A 17715-nucleotide genomic window follows, 5' to 3' on the forward strand; every position below is an offset into this window, starting at 1 on the left:
TGACATCACAGCATCAATATAAGCCATGAGCAGGAGTAGAGCTGCTTCTTTTAAATGCGGCTCACAACAGGTAAGTTGGCTCTATTTTCTCTAACCATTGTTATTGACCGATAATTTATTGTACTTTATATGACTTTGTACAGTACTATTTATCCTTAATTTGCCTACACTGTCCTAATGTGCCCATTTTGATTCCATGTGCTGTTTTTCTCACAAAACATTCAACCCCTAACCCTCCCTCGACTTCCAATATATGGTTGTCGATTCTCCTAACCCTCCGTTCCCCTTTCCTCACCGTTAGGAGTTCGTGTAGGGATTTCTCTGTTCTGATGCGACCTCTGCGTGATACAGACTTTTCGCGTGCTTTCAACTTTTAACGCTGTTTCATACCTAATGTTAAGGATTATCCCCGTTTACCCTTTAGAGTTGCTGTAAATTAATTTAAAGAATTATTTGTTTTTTAAAACAAGGCTTTCTCTCTCTTTTCATTACCGGGCTCCCACGATATACACACAGCGAGCCCGTCTCTTCAGTTTGGAGGAATGAACCTCGGCAGCGGCGGCGCAACGCCCCCTGCCTCCTAAGGTCCATTCCTCAACCATAATGGATCAGCAGTCTCGAGCGCGTCGGTTGCCCTCAGAGCCTTGTACCGACTGCGATTTTACTGTGTGCGATCAGCTGTTCCCAAATAGTCTCCCTCCTCACTAGTTTTATGGGCATTTCTTACCCAAAACCCCTCCTTTTAACACATTTAAATAAAGAGAAGCTTTGGCACGGAAAGTAGGCTTAGCATTACTTTTGTTAATCATAAAAAATATTTTTTTAAAAGAAAGACCCTGTTTAGCTATAATTTATTTATTTAACTTAGGATATTTATTAAGACATATTAATAAGGGATCTATAACCTATTTATAAGAACAACATTATTAATCATAAATGTAAGGTTCTTTAGAATTAAAACATTTTAATTTTATATACATACTTACCTACTATGTCTGACATGGAATCAGACTACGCAGTCGCTAGCTCCCCTAATCACCATAGCAATGCCATCAAATCCTTTCTACAAAGGGAAATGAGGTCATGTATGTTGGATACTTTGAGAGAGGTCATGTCACATAAAAGAATCATACCAAATGATGATGACACTCCTCGTGATCCCGAAGGTGCATACTCCAAACCCCATAAGAAAACCAAACACTGCCCAAGCGCTGCTGGAGGTCGCGATACCTCATATGACATGGGAGGTCCAAGTACCTCTATGGGAGGCTCTGGCGCCTCAAAAGGAAATGGTGCCCCTCGCGGCACATTCAGGATGGGTGTCCCTAGCGGCACAGATTTGGCGGGTGCCCTCAGCGGCACAATTGTTGACAGTGCACGTGTTGACCCTAGCTCAGATGAAGACGAGATCTTCAACGACCCCTATGATGAATTCATCCTTGACCTCAATGACCAGGACGTAGATTACTTGGATCTTAACACACTTTCGGAGGCAAACTCTTCCCCCTTCTCAAAAGACGCGATCCTTGACCCTCTAGGTGGAGAAATATTCTCACTGAACAATATCTCCCACCCTAACAGTTCAAGATGGTACCCACACGACCACGTCGCAAAGTTTGTAACTAAATGGCTGAGAATCTCTCTCTCTCTCTCGCTCTCTCTCTCGCTCTCTCTCTCGCTCTCTCTCTCGCTCGCCCTCTCGCTCGCTCTCTCTCTCGCTCTCTCTCTCGCTCTCTCTCTCGCGCTCTCTCGCTCTCTCGCGCTCTCTCGCTCTCTCGCGCTCTCTCGCGCTCTCTGGGACAAAATGCTCCCGCTAGCACTATATGTGGTAAGAGCACAGGTCCAGAGTAGCCTCGGACAATCCCCCTTTGAACTTTTGTATGGCCGGCAACCGAGGTCCCTCCTCGAAATAACCAGAGAAGCATGGGAGAAAGAAGAGGCTGATGAACAGCGTTCCCTACTAGACTACACCCAGCAGTTAAGGTCCCGATTAGGTAAACAGAGATTTAGCCTATTCAAACTTGAAGTCGGCCCAAAGCCACCAAAAGCAGTACTACGATAAGGGTAAACGATTGAGATCACTGAACAAAGGGGACTGGGCTCTAGTTTTACTCCCTTCCACTACGCAAAAGTTTAGGAGTGAATGGAAGGGACCGTACCAAGTACTAGAGAAATTCGGCAGTACCACCTATAGGATACAAATGTCACCCAATCGCAAGCAAACCTTCCACATAAACCTCCGGAAGAAGTGGTTAGGACCAGTCCCACGAACATCTAATCTGGCACTACCTGAAGATAGTGCTAAGTCAACCCTGGCCTACCTACCCATCAATCCTGAGCTAACCGATACGGAAAAACAAGAATTGCTTAAAGAACTCCGCCCTTTTTCCCCCTTGTTTTCTGACACACCTGGATGCACCCACTTGGCAGAACATGAGATTCATACAGCCAAGGGGAGTATAGTGAAACAAAGAGCATATCGCATACCAGCCGCAAAAAGGGCAGATGTGAGAAAGGAAGTAGCTAGCATGTTAGAACTTGGTGTCATCAGACCATCAAAGAGCAACTGGTCATCCCCCATAGTCATGGTACCCAAGCCTGATGGGTCCACCAGTTTTTGCATGGACTTCAGGGCGTTAAACGCCATCTCCACCTTTGATGCGTTCCCCATACCCAGGGTAGACGAACTGATAAAACGAATAGGGGAAGCCAAATATATAACGACTCTGGATTTGACAAAAGGATATTGGCAGGTACCCCTAAGGGAGGAGGACCGCCACAAAACAGCGTTTGCCACCGAGGAAGGGTTATATGAGTTCAATGTCCTTCCTTTCGGCCTCCAAGGGGCACCTGCCACGTTCCAGAGACTTATGAATACGGTATTAGCTCCACATATCAGTTATAGTTCTGTGTATCTTGATGACATCGTCATTTTCAGTCACAAATGGAAAGAACATCTAGAACACCTAACCAACGTAATGGCCTCTTTGAGAGATGCCCGACTGCATGTTAATGCCAAGAAATCTCGAGCAGCATTCTCAAAAGTGAAATATCTCGGGTTCATGCTAGGGGATGGAGTAATTGCACCCCAAGAGGAGAAAATAAAAGCCATCACAGGGACTCCTTTTCCTTCTACAAAAAGGGACCTAAGGGCATTTCTGGGCCTCATGGGCTACTATCGGCGGTTTATAAAGAACTTCGCCGACATAGCCACCCCCCTGACTAATTTACTTCAGAAGAATGTCAAAAACACACTACCTCAACCTCCTTCCCAAGAAGCCACGAATGCCTTCCCCCCTCTTGAAGAAAGCAATTACCACTAGCCCTGTACTGATACCACCTGATTTCGAAAAACCCTTTTCGCTAGCCACAGATGCTTCAGAGACGGGTATAGGAGCGGTTCCGTCACAAATAGGGGAAGACAATGCAGAACATCCAATACTATACATAAGCCGTAAACGCCATCCACGGGAGCAGAAATATCCCACTGTTGAAAAAGAGTGCCTAGCTATACGTTGGGCTGTGGAGAAGTTGCGTTATTACCTGGAGGGGAGGGCGTTCACACTCTACTCAGATCATGCCCCTTTACAGTGGATGCAAAAGAACAGGACACAGAATGCCAGGATACTACGGTGGTTTCTGTTTCTCCAGTCCTTTGCCTTTACGGTAGTACACAGGAAGGGGAGGGACAATGGGAACGCTGATTTTCTCTCTCGCATGCCCATTCTCCCCAATCGGGAGAATCCAGGGGGGGAGGAGTGTAACAAGGTGAGGCTGAGTGGAAACGAGGAGTGGTGCACACCCGGAACTGACCCCGTAATGCCTCCTTCCTTGCAGACTGACTCCTGGGATTCAGGTCAGGACGGACTCGAAGAAGAGGAACACGGCGCCTTTAATTGGGCGTTCACGGAGGAGGAGGACACTCCTTCTGTGCACGTCAGCAATACCGGATTGGATAAACCCCAGGAAGTGATGTTCGTGGCGTGTGACATCACCCCGGAGGAGAAGGCGAGGAGCGGTGTTGGAGAACGGGCGGCTGGAGATTGCAGCAGCAAAGGATTACGAGGAAGAACCGAAGAACACGCTAGAGAAGGTGAAGAAGAGTCCCATGGAGAGCCAGGAGGCCAACGACACCGTGAGCAGCCGTGCCACTCTCCCGGGGGGGGGGGGGGGGGGGGGGGGGGAGCGTGGCAATCCCAGGTACGGCGGTGTATGGCAGCTTGGGTGGGAAGCAAGCGTGTGTAAATAGTGTACAAAGCCCGTGTCTGTGTTTCCTCGTCTCCCCACCCTCTTGTTTCCTTTACCCCGCGTTTACCCTCACTGTCTGTAAACCCGACCCACATCACTGACTTACGTTAGATATACGTTTTCACCGGTGATTCCCCTGTCTCACTACACACGGCCCCTAGGTGCAACTTCCCCAGTAGTCAGCCGAACTAACGGCCCCCTCTCTGTTGGTCTTCTTTTTGCATGGGAAACCGGAGCCAAGGAAATCGCCTTAATGACCAGACCTTGATGTGAACAACTACTACCAGAAAGCCAAGAGGAAGAATACCCGAACGCCAAAACGGATCCCAGTCAGTTTGCCAAAGAAAGACTCACATTTAGAACGAGGAGAACTTTGATGTTAAAATCGAAACATATGATACCAAGAAAGCCATCTTTACCCCCACGACCCGGTGTCGCTCTCGTTCCTGACCAACAACCTGGTAAAGCTATCACCCCTGGTCCACAAGCCCAGTCCACACCAATACAAAGCAAATTTATTCAGCAGCCTTTTAAGCCCAGCTGTCCTCATTAGGGTTCGACTTTTGGAGTGACAACAAAGACAAAAAAACTGTCTGGGGCTCAAAAGAATAGCAGGTGCAGGGAGCTTTATTTCGAGCATGCATTATCCCTGAACAAATAATGTTTTTGACCGACACTGTGCAACAGACATCCTGTCTTGGCCTAGCCAAGATAAAGGATTTGAACAAAACGTCCATACCTACACCTACACCCGATAGTAAAAACACTTCAGAAGGAGGGGTCGACGTAAAAACTATTTTACTTAAAAACAGAACTGATCGGAAAAAAATGGTTAATCTGGGCCACAGACGCAAACAACTGTCAATATAGATTCCTGAACAAAACACACAGATTTACAGTAACTAGGCCAGATCCTAGATATGTCCAGAGACAACATCCATGGATAGTAACAACAAACAGTGTAGGAAAACTGTGCCTTGAGTGGCTTAAAAAATCCACACTTACAGAGGTTAAACAACATTATCTTCACGTAAAGAGGGCGTTTATTTAAGGGACTTCTTACAAGGTCCGGCAAAACGACGTCATAAACATTTCATATACGCAGGTATATATGCTATTTATAATGAAGCTTGGAAAGCGACACAGGCAGAGACTGCAGAAAGAATACGAGAAATTGATTGTATTAATTTAGAGAAAGCACTCTCTGTAGTTGACAATGGGTTAACAACCCTGTCATCCAGAATTCATTCTTTGGACAGCATCGTATCCTCTGCCATTGACATAATGGAAAAGGACTTGCTCATGCTACAGCATGGACAGCCGCAATTACGTTCTATAATGCTTTTAGGCTGGATGTTGCAAAATCTTCGTTCTGGATATGTGCAATGGCGTCTAATCAACACCACATCATTGTTTTCTGTATTCAACCTTACAGATAAACAAATCACTTTGGCACAAACAGGAGCAGACTATACAGTGCTGAGCATTTTGAAAAACTGGAAAAATTACCATTAACTGTTTCAGAAAAACCTGCAACAGATTATCGAATACACCGGATAATCACTCTGACTGTCACAATTGCAATACTGTTTGAAACATATACCAGTTGCCGTATATGAAAGGTTGGGTAAGGAATACATAAAGTCAACCTGGGAATTGCCATACACACACAGATTTTGGAGTGGGGGAAATAAGTATTTCTTAGTGGTACACAATGTAAAAGCGCACTAAGCGGTACACTTTTATGCTAGGGTATTAATTTACATAGAGCCTTTGATGGTTCTTCGACCAACTTATCCTGCCATCTAAAAGGTTCTCCAGCAACAGTGATGCATCCAATTTTTAGGCAGCTTTCTAACGGGATCTATATAATGTTAATGAGAACAGCTGTTGTGGAATGATGCCAGGAATAGCCTATCTCGTAACTGTGTCAGCCAGGGTCACTTGTTGTATTCAAGTAGTGTTTCCTAAAGCTCAGGCAGACGGGGCGTCGCCGTTATTGCCTTCACTGAACATCTCTTCTATTCGAATTGATACTTTAAGCAGAATGAAAGCCGTTCTTTTACAAAAAACGGTGCCACTGACCTCGTCCAAAGAGACGTATGATCTACTAGTTGCAAGGTCCTCTGCAGTGATATATGCCCTTTTATCCACAAACTGCCCAATACATTTCGTAGAAATGTTAGGTCGTATCTTAAACATGTCTGATACCAGTGGTATTGTACATGTATTTAAGACAGTTTTTTCGGGACTGTTAGCACCCTTTGAAGCAGTCCTCTGCATTTATCCAAACTTTGTGCACTCTGTGTTCGGCGGCCTGCCTCTCATTTTGGGACTTGTAGCAGGAATACTATTTTTGTTCCTTCTGCTTCGATATAGCAAGTCCAGTCAGCAACGATACCCAGATTACCATAGAGAACACTCTCCTGGCAATGAAGTGTCGTGAGCGTATGATAGATCCTGGGCCTGGCTCGGTTGAGAGACCTAAATACCACGTGGTTCCTATCATTCCGACCAATCTGGCAAGATTGCATCTTAACTGTTCTACCATGCCTGCTATGTGGAGAAGAATGCGTGTTGGACATCTGTCTAACACTTCCATCAGCACTTCAAACGGATGTTGATACTTTGCTTGGTTTAGTAACGGCCCATGCAACATGTCCCCAGCAGCTACCAATCCGGATGACTGCATTCATTGAGATTACAGACAATCGTCTGACGATGAGATGCGTGGATCGACAGGCACACAGGTACCATCTCCATCGCCGATGAACGTTGCGAATACGGCCAACGCTGACAGCAATGCTTCACATTTTTGTGCTATCGGTTTACTTAAGTGGGCCAACTTTTACCTACTGTAGTAGACTATTTCTTTGCCAGCTTAGAAGATTTGATGTTTTCTCCTAACAACGAGAATGACTTTTGAAGTTAGCGCACACCGTTCTATGGAACTCTGTACTCTACCTTCACTTTTCAAAACAAAACTTCTAACTTTAAGAACTCTATTTTTCTGCTATTTGACTTTTTCCAAAATGTACCTTTTTTGACTCAAAGTAATCTGCTTAATGTAGAACTATTCTTAGAGAACAGGAATTCTTTGAAACACATCCAAGTGACAATATTTGACCTTGTCCACAACCTAAACAGTTCAAATATTATGTCATGGAATGGTCTCGACCCTTCTTCTGTATTTAAGAGCCATTTCATACATGTTATTTCATGACCCATTCTGATAAGCATATTCGAATATCACATTACATCAGGGGTCTTCAAACTGTGGGGTGCGACCCCCAGGGGGGCTGTGGAGTGGTGTGAAAGGGGTCGCGCATTCACAGTCACACTTCTGCCCTGGCCTCCAGGGCTTCAGCCCCCCTCTTCCCCCATCCTTTGTCTCAGCCTGGGCTGCTGCAGTGAAACTCGAGCTGCTGGGAGCTCGGCTGGGCAGTGTCTGGAGTTTTATCTCCAGCACGACTGAGTTTTTCACAGGTCTTTAAAGACCATTAGCATATTAACATTCCTTTTGTAAACTGGTTTCAGAGGCTTAATGTTTTTTATGGTTCCAGTACCCCCTGGGCCCCCACTCTGCCTATTCCTTACATTTGTATTTTTACACTTCTTGCTGTAGTGTGAGAATGCATTTAATGAAAAGGAATATAAAGTTGGGTTGCCAAAAGAAAAATGCCTGCTCGGCACTAAAGAGAGTTATAAATAAAAAAGTATGTATTAATTAGTTATGTGACTTTTCTGTCTTTGTTCTCTTTAATTTTCAGTCATGGAACATTGAGGAAGCCCTATAACACAATTAAAAGTGACACAATTAAAAGTGCTTTCTATTTATATTTGCTGTTCTAAGTATTCACAGATAAGTGCTAAAAATACAGCTTTTGGTGACTGCTTAATTCTGTGCCATCAACATAATGAGCTGGTAACCCTAATCATAAGACTGGAAGTTTGTTGCAGGATCAGCACATTATTTATTTCCTCCACCCTCAATCCCTAATTAAAACCATTATAGCAATAGTTTAACTTCTATCTGAGATCCTACACTTCAAGTTTCTGGGAATGCACCCTGCTTTCAGACAACTCACTTCTCATTCTCACCTTCACTTTCACGCTCACCCTGCACTCGCAGCTATCACAATGCACTCAGATCAGAAAGGAGTAGCGCATCATGTTTCATATGACAGCAAAAACTTCACAAACTTGACAAATATGCGCTGAACTCACAGAAGAAACACGCGAGGATATAACAGCTGATACATATACTCGGTCTTTGAAGTTAGAACTTTCCACAATATTAAGCATCACCCTGAAGAAGTCCCAGGTGAATGAAACGTGTAGGCTGTTTTTTCTTGGACATGTCATCTTGTTTTATCAAAATACTTGAAGACTAGATGAATAAAAATGATGGAAAAACAATCTGAATGTGAAAAAATATGGTTATTTCACATTTGGTAGAAGTTTTTGCTGTCATATGCTCCATTATAAATAAGGTATAAACTTTGAGAGTTTGAAAAAATCTCTTTAGATGTTCTGTAACTTTGTGCTCCGCAAATTGTGGATGTATATGTATTGATAAAATTGGATTTTTCCGGTTCACCCAAGGAGTGAACACAACTCAGACACTTTGGGAAAGACGGTGTGCAGGTGAAATTTAGACCATAACCGTTTTGCTGTTGTGACATCATGTTTCATATATTTGGAATGGTAATGACGCTTCCGCTTTAATGATCCAATTGGATTTAATACTGCTGTTTTAGAAATACTACTTTTAGAAAGTGGGCATTTCTCTGCTCTAAGTGCCTGCAGCGTATGTGGTGGGTGACAGCTACATTTGTGCATTCCCTCCAAGACAGCCACAAGCACAGGACGGGTAGGTGTGACAAAACTCATCCGCATTCGGATAGCTCTTCCTGGGCAGGAAAAGAGGGGGTGGGGGGCAAATACTTACAACTGAATTGGCAGTATCCTGTTTCCCCACATAAAGGGCTAATTACTCCCTACTGTTAGTCTGGAGCCTGGGCTTAGACGAACGTGCCTGTGTGCACTTCAAAGACCTTTCTTTTTAGTCAACTCCACTCAGAGGAACAACTGGGTATAAGTACTGGGACTCTGACTCTACTAAGAGAGTACACTACTGGACCTGTGAAGAACGCTGCTGTGCTACAAGGATTGTCACTCTGCTTGACTGCTGCTCTGGAGGAACTGCTTTTCTGCTTTGCTGTGGTGCCCTGCTGCTCTCTGCTGTGTTGAGGACTAGGCCTGGACGCATCTCACTTGAGTGACTCCAATGGCTTGCTGGATTTCCCCCTGTTCTGAAGTCTCAAGGCCATTATTATTATTATTATTATGTTCTTATATAGCGCCAGATTCGACCCCCAAAGGGGTATCTCCGCGCTTGCCTTGGGAACCCGTCTGGCTTTTCCCTGTGAGATAGCCCCTACAGGGCATCCCCAAGGTGAAAGCCAGGCACCCCGCCGCGGGGGGGCCGTTGTGGAGATTAAGCAAGCTTAATGCCCAGAGTTGCAGAGTGTGAACCCATGATTAGGTCAGGCACCGAAGCGAGAATTATCGAGTCCATGGACATTTGAGCTCAAGACCCTGCCGCGTCGGGAATGGAACCCTGGTCCCGGGTCTGACCTCTGCTTCAGGGTCTGCCTGCTCTAACCAGTGAGCCACACTTCTCCACCAATGACTTCCTTTAACCCAGTAACAGCACCTGGATTCTACCAAGTGTGAGTCCTGCCCTGCCAAGTAGAGTCAATCAAGTCATGGGCCCCTGAAATGTGGTTTCTGCTGTTCTAATCCATCATAACTGATGCATGGACAACTTTACGCCAACACAGCACCTGCATCGTAAAGACATTCATTAATAAAGCCTACGATGCATAGTCTACATCCAAGGGATGAACGACAAAACCTCACCTCCGCTGCTCCTTGCATCAAGTCTTCGATGTCGCCGCTCCCTCCATCCAAGGTAATTCTTCAGTGGGATCTGCAAGAGTCCTGTGTCTGGCCTGCCCTCCATCGCGGTCAACCTGAACTTTGGACGTACCCCGGTCTAGAGTGACCAGATGGCCCCGGTTGGAGCTTTATGATTCTAAGCACTATAATTTGATTTAATCTTCAAAAATTCATAACTCCAGTTCTACTTATTGAATTTTATTGTTGTTTTGATCTGGGTTTACTCATAAAATTATAATCTATTTCTCTAACCCTGTGTGGAGTATTTTTGTGGCGTGTGTATTGCACAATTACTTTACACATTGCCCGACTGCTCTTTGCCAAGCTACCTGGGGGCAGGAGGGCGTACAGGTTATCTTTTAGTGTGCAACTAGCATACTTTGACTAGAGTGGTGGTTCCTGCTTATACAGGGTGCATACTCCGACAACCAGAAACCCCCATTTTTAATAGGCCCACTCAACAAATGTTGTCAAATAAGTCAACGTGCTAAGCATAACCGCATTTGCAGCCAATACCAAACCATGAGTCCAGAAAAAGACCACATTCAAGACTAATAGAATTTACAACAAGCATTACACAATAGGGAAGCATAAAAAATATAGATCTTTAATCCTGCACTCTTATCCCTCTTCTCAAACCAAACCCTCTGATAAGGGTATAAACAGAGTCAGTACTACACTATTAGGTGAATGGAACATGGAGAAAACAAATTTATCACAGACTAATATAACGACTGAGTAATTACCATTGCATTTTCGAACAGAATAATCTTAACAAAGATAAAAGTTGCAGTGATAATCATAAGAAGCATGCCTAAACACAACTCATCATAAAGTACACATATTCATATTATAAGTCCATTTATTTAACAGTGAACGCATAAGGAAGTGTTAGTCTGACCAACAGGATTGACTAGAGGGAAATTCTAGTCAATCGTATTTTATACACAAGACACAGATTTACTCTGGCCAAACATATTAAAGCACGACAGAAAAGGTAAAATATTTTCCCCAGATTTTATTAACAAATTATGCCATTAACAGTTATACCACAGCTCAAAGATAACATTTTTCATGAAATCAGCTTTCTCTAAAAGGCCTAGTCAATTAAACAAATGCACTTTTGGTATGGGCCCATGCTTGTTATTGAGACAGGCGGGTGAAGGGAAGAGGGGGGGTGCTTGTGCCAGTATCTTTTCATGACTCTGGTTGTTTGAAAGACCCCTCATCTCCCTAGCTCTCCCTTATCCTTGATACACAGTTTGACTGTCTCAGCAGTCAAAAGTCTACTACTCTACTCCCTCAAGCCATCTTGGGCAAACTACTGCAGCACCAAAGCATTCCCCACTGCAAATATAAAAAGTACATAGCAATCTAAGTTTTAAAAACAGCCTCTGACCACGGACATCTTGAGGTCAGACAAATCTTTGATCGCAGGCTTAGCGGCTGGACAGACCTCATGTACCTTCAATAACTCTGTGAAAAAATCCTTTTGAATCTAGGGTCTGATCTAGACAAGCTGACAAGGTGAAATGTCCTCTTTGTTCATGTACACGAATGGTTAAGAGAAACAAAGATCGCTGCCTGATCTTAGATGTGGATGGGCAGAGTATCAACTAAAGTGATTAACTGACTACTTGAGGCTTCGGACCAGGTTGCATCCAAATCTGTCTGCCTAGCGAGTCTAACTCACCAGATTCTCGGCTTACGCAACGAGCACCAAAAAGCTACGCCTGGATAGCATTTGTTCACAAATATCACAGATTAACAATTAAGTGGAGAAAAAAAGGTGCCATTTTCAGGGACAGCAACAAAACACAGAAGTTATAAGCCCATAAGGGGTTTTTTAAGTTGATGGCTTGGTGTTAACATGCAATAGTTGATAATGGTCATCCATTCAGTAGACTTGTGTTATTACACAGAGATCTGACCAGCACCCAGAGATTTTTCTGCATGGTTCTTTAACCTCGCAAAAGGCTTCACACCCTCCGCAACACTTCATTGCAACTATGCCTCTGTGGCAAGCGGACAAAGATACTGTCTGCATCAGAGCACTACAAAGGTTTATCCAAGGTTCTCAAAAAAAAAAGAGAAATTCTTTATTTGTTCAGCATGTCTGCACCTCTTCTAGCTACTAATTTGTTCATGCTTTCTCGTTTTAGACTATAGATGGTTTAGAAGACGGGTTATATTTCACAGTGCTACTACTTCAGCCAATTAAAATGTTACTTGAAAAATCTGAGTCGATCAGAAACTGCTGGACTTTATTTCAACCATGTCAGATCTTTGAAATGTTGGTCTGCTTCTTGCCAAAAAGCATTTATTTGCACTGCAATAAGTCATTATTCTCTTTCTGCATAACTAACATTAGTCGATTAAGGTGGTACTGCTTCAGGGCCAGTGTGGAGAAGTGTGGCTCACTGGTTAGAGCAGGCAGACCCTGAAGCAGAGGTCAAACCCGGGACCAGGGTTCAATTCCCGACACGGCAGGGGCTTGAGCTCAAATGTCCACGGACTCGATAATTCTCGTTTCGGTGCCTGACCTAATCATGGGTTCACACTCTGCAACTCTGGGCATTAAGCTTGCTTAATCTCCACAACAGCCCCCCGCGGCGGGATGCCTGGCTTTCACCTTGGGGATGCCCTGTAGGGGCTATCTCACAGGGAAAAGCCATAACGGGTTCCCAAGGCAAGCGCTTAGAGACCCCTGGGTGATAAGCGCTATATAAATCCAATATACAATCCAATATACAATACAATACAATACTTAACTCACCTATCAGGATTATATTATCTACCTACCAAAATGCCTTCAGCATCAAACAGGTTCGGATGTATTCCAACAATGAACTTACTGCCTTTCTCAGAGATCGCACCTTCATATCAAAACTACCTGAAATCACGTCTCATGTGAGCATACCAATATAATAAGGTAAAGCAAAAACGCACCAAAATTGCAAGTAGGCCTGTAATGTATATACTTAATGTATGTTACTTGTCTAAAATGTGTTCTTTAGTTTTGCTTTTCACTCATCAAAACATGCCATTTTGAACAATAAGCCAATCTCCACTTCAATTTGTGCAATCCATCATCTCTGATATGTACTGCCTTGTACAGTCATTTGAACGTTATAGGACATTTTATCATGATCAAACCTCACTGTAGATAAAGCAGCAGAAAAATTAGACATGCCCAACCACAACTCTTCCCAGTGGAAAAAGTCAAGCTTTTTGGACCCTATGGTAGCCCACTTTAAAAAATACGTTGTGCCTTTTAGCTCGAGCAAAATTCATCTAGCCCTGCTTAGTTATTAATTGCATTCCGTTTGAAAAATATAACTAATTAAATATGTTGTGCTGCAGAATCTACATCGGCATTCCCTATAAAGAGTGAACATAGAATGTATTCTTTGACAGAAATGGATATATTATTTGGCATAAAGATGTGGACTAACGATTTAGGCTGTGCGGCGTGGTAAAATGTTCACACAGGATTTTTACTTCCACAGCAAACTATTTTATTTGGTTTTATTACTCATTACAAAAGTTCTAATGCCGACTATTCGACATCCCGGACATAGGTCTAGCTATATATACACGATTCTTTATTTATATTTCAGAAATGTGCTGGTAAACCGGCACACGATAGCAACAGCAAATTCTTACTAAATACCATCATCAGATACGGTTACTGGAAAAAGAATGAAATGCACAGAACGCAAGTATTGTTTAACTATCTCTTCGTTAAATGTATATGTAACAGAGACTGCAGATAAAAGGCAAAATGCTGCATTAATACTGATGCATAGGAACTTCTAAGCTATGGAGCCAGAACACGTTTTTCCAATTGTATTAAACAAGCACACAGTTCTACCTTTTCATTTCCTTTAGTGGTATACATCCATACACGAGAGCCAGTCAATTATCATTACATATTCAGTGACTAATGGCGCAAAAGTTAAGCAGGGGACAACTTTCTCTTCCATGAGCTCCAAATTCATAACTCAGAAAATTTAGGTTATTAATCGAGTGGAAAGTTTTGTCTAAAGCCAATTGCATAAAGCTCACACGACAAAAGATAACGGAAGTTCAGGTTAGTTAGGTGGAACATTCAACAATATATTTTCTGAAAGAAGAGATGAGGTTTTTTGAAATTTCTAGACACAGAGTTAAGAAACATACTCAAACTACATTTTTCTTTTTTTTTAACAAATTAGTTTTTTAAGCTAACAGTAGAAGAAGATAGTCAATCAATCTGGTTGGCAGAGGTATGAGTACTTAGGGGCAGAGGTTCAATTAAGAGACAGTTTAGGAGATGGGAAAAAAGCCATCTATTCCCAAAATTTCGAGCTTCACTTCAAAGCTAGAATACCTGCTCTCATTACAGTTCAATAGAGCAAAATCACATGTGTGTAAAGGAAGAAACAGGAAACTGGAGAAGTGATGCAGGACACGAGCAGAATCTGCCTACAAGAAGGGGATGCTAACCATGTATAAAAAAACAGGGGAGAAGATTACGCGGAGTGAAGAGAGACCATGAGAAGGAGGGGGAAGTAGAATATAATAAAATTGGAATGTAGACTACACAGAGGGTAGCTGTAAAAGAGACAGATTACAAAGGTGACGGAAAACAAGGCTAACCATAAGAGGGATGAGCGGAAGGAGGACTGATGAGAGGAGTAGGTAGCAATGGCATTGAGGCCCAAGGGGACAAAAGAAAGGAAACAAAAACACACCACAATGGAGAGTGGAGACAATTTACAAGAGGAAAGGAATATCGCACACAAGGGAAAAAGCTCACCATGAGAGGGACTATATATGGAGCCGTTCTGCTACAGTTGAGGAAAGGAGAAAACATGGAACAAAATATATACTGGGTAAACCAGTGTAAAGGCTTTAATGGCAAGACAGCAGTAAGAGGGAGAACCACAGGGGGGAAACTGTAAATGAACATACCACAGATATAATAGATGCATGGGGGAGAAAAATTATCACTCAAAAACATGCTTAAGGTAAAAAAATATGTTAATGTACCTATACTCTTACCTGCTGTCATTTTAGTCACAGATGGATGCACAAGTTTTAAAGTTCTTGAAAGATTCAAGAATCACCGGTCAGATTATTGGACTACTTATTCTATGGCCACGTTTTTTGTTTTTTAATCATTGCATATTTTTCACCTTAACATCATTGAGAGAGCCAAGTACATTTGCCTTTGATTACATTTCTTCCTTTATATTTCCCAAGTAACCTTCATTCTTTGAAAACCTTTCAACAGCATGGTTAGCGATCATAAGCAATAGGATCAATGACAAAGCTCTCTTTCTGTTGAGCTACCCACCCCTGTGTATGGACAAAAGCATTTCTAAATTGGTGAATATTAACTAAAACAATCCCAATATGATAACCTACTATTCATTTCATTATGTATATGGTTTACATTTCTTAGAGACATAAATTCCTTCACAAAAAGCACACTGCCAATAAAAGGACTGTCAAAAATTATACCAAATGCATTTTCTTAGAACGTAGATAAGTATTCTTAGTGCTAATACAAACACAAACTTGGTAAACTTATATAAGGAGAATTACCATCATGCTCCTGTTCTACACCAATAGGAGGTAGAGAACTGGGAGGCCAACATGAGTTAGTCATCACATTCAGGAAAGGAAGACTTAGCCTGGTCTCCGCTGCCTTTTAACAAATTCTAGCAATTCAATCCTGTTTCAAAACAAGAATAAATAGTAACAAGTAGGTATGAGTTGATAGGTTTATGTAAATAGGCAGAGTGAAATACAAAAACATGTATTTATGACTAAACATTTTGTGTTAGAGTGCTTCATTGTACTTTTGACTGCACCAGCAGTAGCATACTTCACTAACAGTATAGAATTGTATTTGATAGTTACTTATAGCAATAGCTTTAAATTTAATTTTACGGTCAATATGATGCAATAATCCTTGACAAATTAAAGGTCACGTTCAATGGATGGAGATGGTGCTCCTACAGAAGTGAGATTTCCTGGCACATTTCTTAGAGGAAAAGTATCAAATCGGACTGGGAGAGGTTATCACATTTAGGAGGTTTTGGTGGAGGGCCATCTGACTGTAAGAGAAAATCAAGTACAACTACAGAAACAGGCAGATTAAGTCATGGCACGAGTTCCCCAAAAGGCACAGCTTGAAGGGCATGAATAACAGTGAATGCACCGAATTCAAGGTATGCCAAGGTGTGAGAACAGGGAGGGGGCTGTGAAACCAAGAGAATGCTAAGAGCTTTAAAACTGCTGCAACACAGTGATATAACATTTGAATCTAACGTGAATCAGGTCGAATATTTCCTGACTGCAAAAACGGTTAAGAAATACTATAAAATTGCATTTTCATATAACTATATCGGAGTTAGAATGACATGTTTAATGAAAATGCATTTTTCTTTTAAATTAGTTGTTGCAAATTTCAACTGAAACACTTAACTGTTAAATGTATTGAAATAAAGCTGTACATCACTATACTGGAAAACTAATCCCTCTTCAAGAATAAATATTACACTATTTCCACATAATTAACACAATACGGCTAATCTAAAGAGTGTCTCGAAGTACAGCAGAATGATGTGTCCAACAGACAGACAAACAGACAGGATTTTGGACGTGGGCATCCCCCTCAACAAAGGACCTGTCTTTACTAATATGGCTTTTTGGCACGTTATCGGCTCCTGCGTCACAAAAATGTCAAGGTGTCTTGCACCTTTTCCACTTCCCTACTAAGCCGATATCCACCCTACCACTTTTAATTTCAAATCGATCTTTCTAAAAAGTCGCCAGTTAGATGGATCGTGTTCTCACACACATTTTATCTCCATGGAATCTGTATTTTGGTTTCATACAGTAGATCTCCCAGAAACCATACTCATTGCCTTCACCAGTGAAAAGAGTAAAAAAGTTAAGAAAATGAACTATTACTTAAATCTATAAGAAACACTGACAGAAACTAAATGTGTACCAGTCTGTAGCCACCGAGTACCACCTCAAAGGTACTTAATTAGCTGCAGCTGCCACATTCCTCGTTTGATACTAAAGAGTTGGTTAGTTGCAAAGTCTATAAGAAAACTGCACACTTGCTCGGAGACAATTTGCTGCTAGAACAATGAGTGATTACTGGTGAACGTGCAAGACTTGGGTGCTTCTCAAGAGGAAAGATGCCGATGGGAGCAAGCCACCTGCTTGCAAAGGTGTGGGAAGACCTCCCGAGATAAGCTTGTTGGGCTGGTGACCACAGATTTTCATCCTCCCTAGCACCGAGCGCCTCCATTGCCTCCATTCTTCTCTATAAAACCAACTCTCGAGTCAGAAAGAATGGCTACAAAACCATTCAGTCTTACAGGTAAGAGATTAGTGTCACAAGAGGTTGCATGGTAATAGACACCAAGAGAGCTTTTAAATGCCAGTAAGCCGGTTCCCAATGCAAGAATTTATGTTAATGAACGAAGGAAAAGGATC

At 42.5% G+C, this 17715-nt stretch overlaps 1 protein-coding gene across 3 annotated transcripts in view; it reads right to left on the bottom strand.

Annotated features, from left to right (window-relative positions):
• Positions 1-17715, bottom strand: part of PPP2R2D (protein phosphatase 2 regulatory subunit Bdelta) — a 247969-nt gene that overhangs the window by 173418 nt on the left and 56836 nt on the right. The window contains exon 3 of one of the 3 annotated variants that reach the window (XM_086922546.1): positions 15805-15934. The exons of the other annotated variants lie outside the window; for them this stretch is intronic. Coding sequence (XP_086778672.1) covers positions 15805-15868 — 64 coding nt within the window. The 5' untranslated portion in view covers positions 15869-15934. The remainder of the gene's footprint in view (positions 1-15804; positions 15935-17715) is intronic. 3 annotated transcript variants of the gene reach the window in all.

This window comes from Lissotriton vulgaris, chromosome 5 (assembly GCF_964263255.1).
Source record: "Lissotriton vulgaris chromosome 5, aLisVul1.2, whole genome shotgun sequence".
In the NCBI taxonomy this organism is placed as follows: Eukaryota; Metazoa; Chordata; class Amphibia; order Caudata; family Salamandridae; genus Lissotriton; species Lissotriton vulgaris.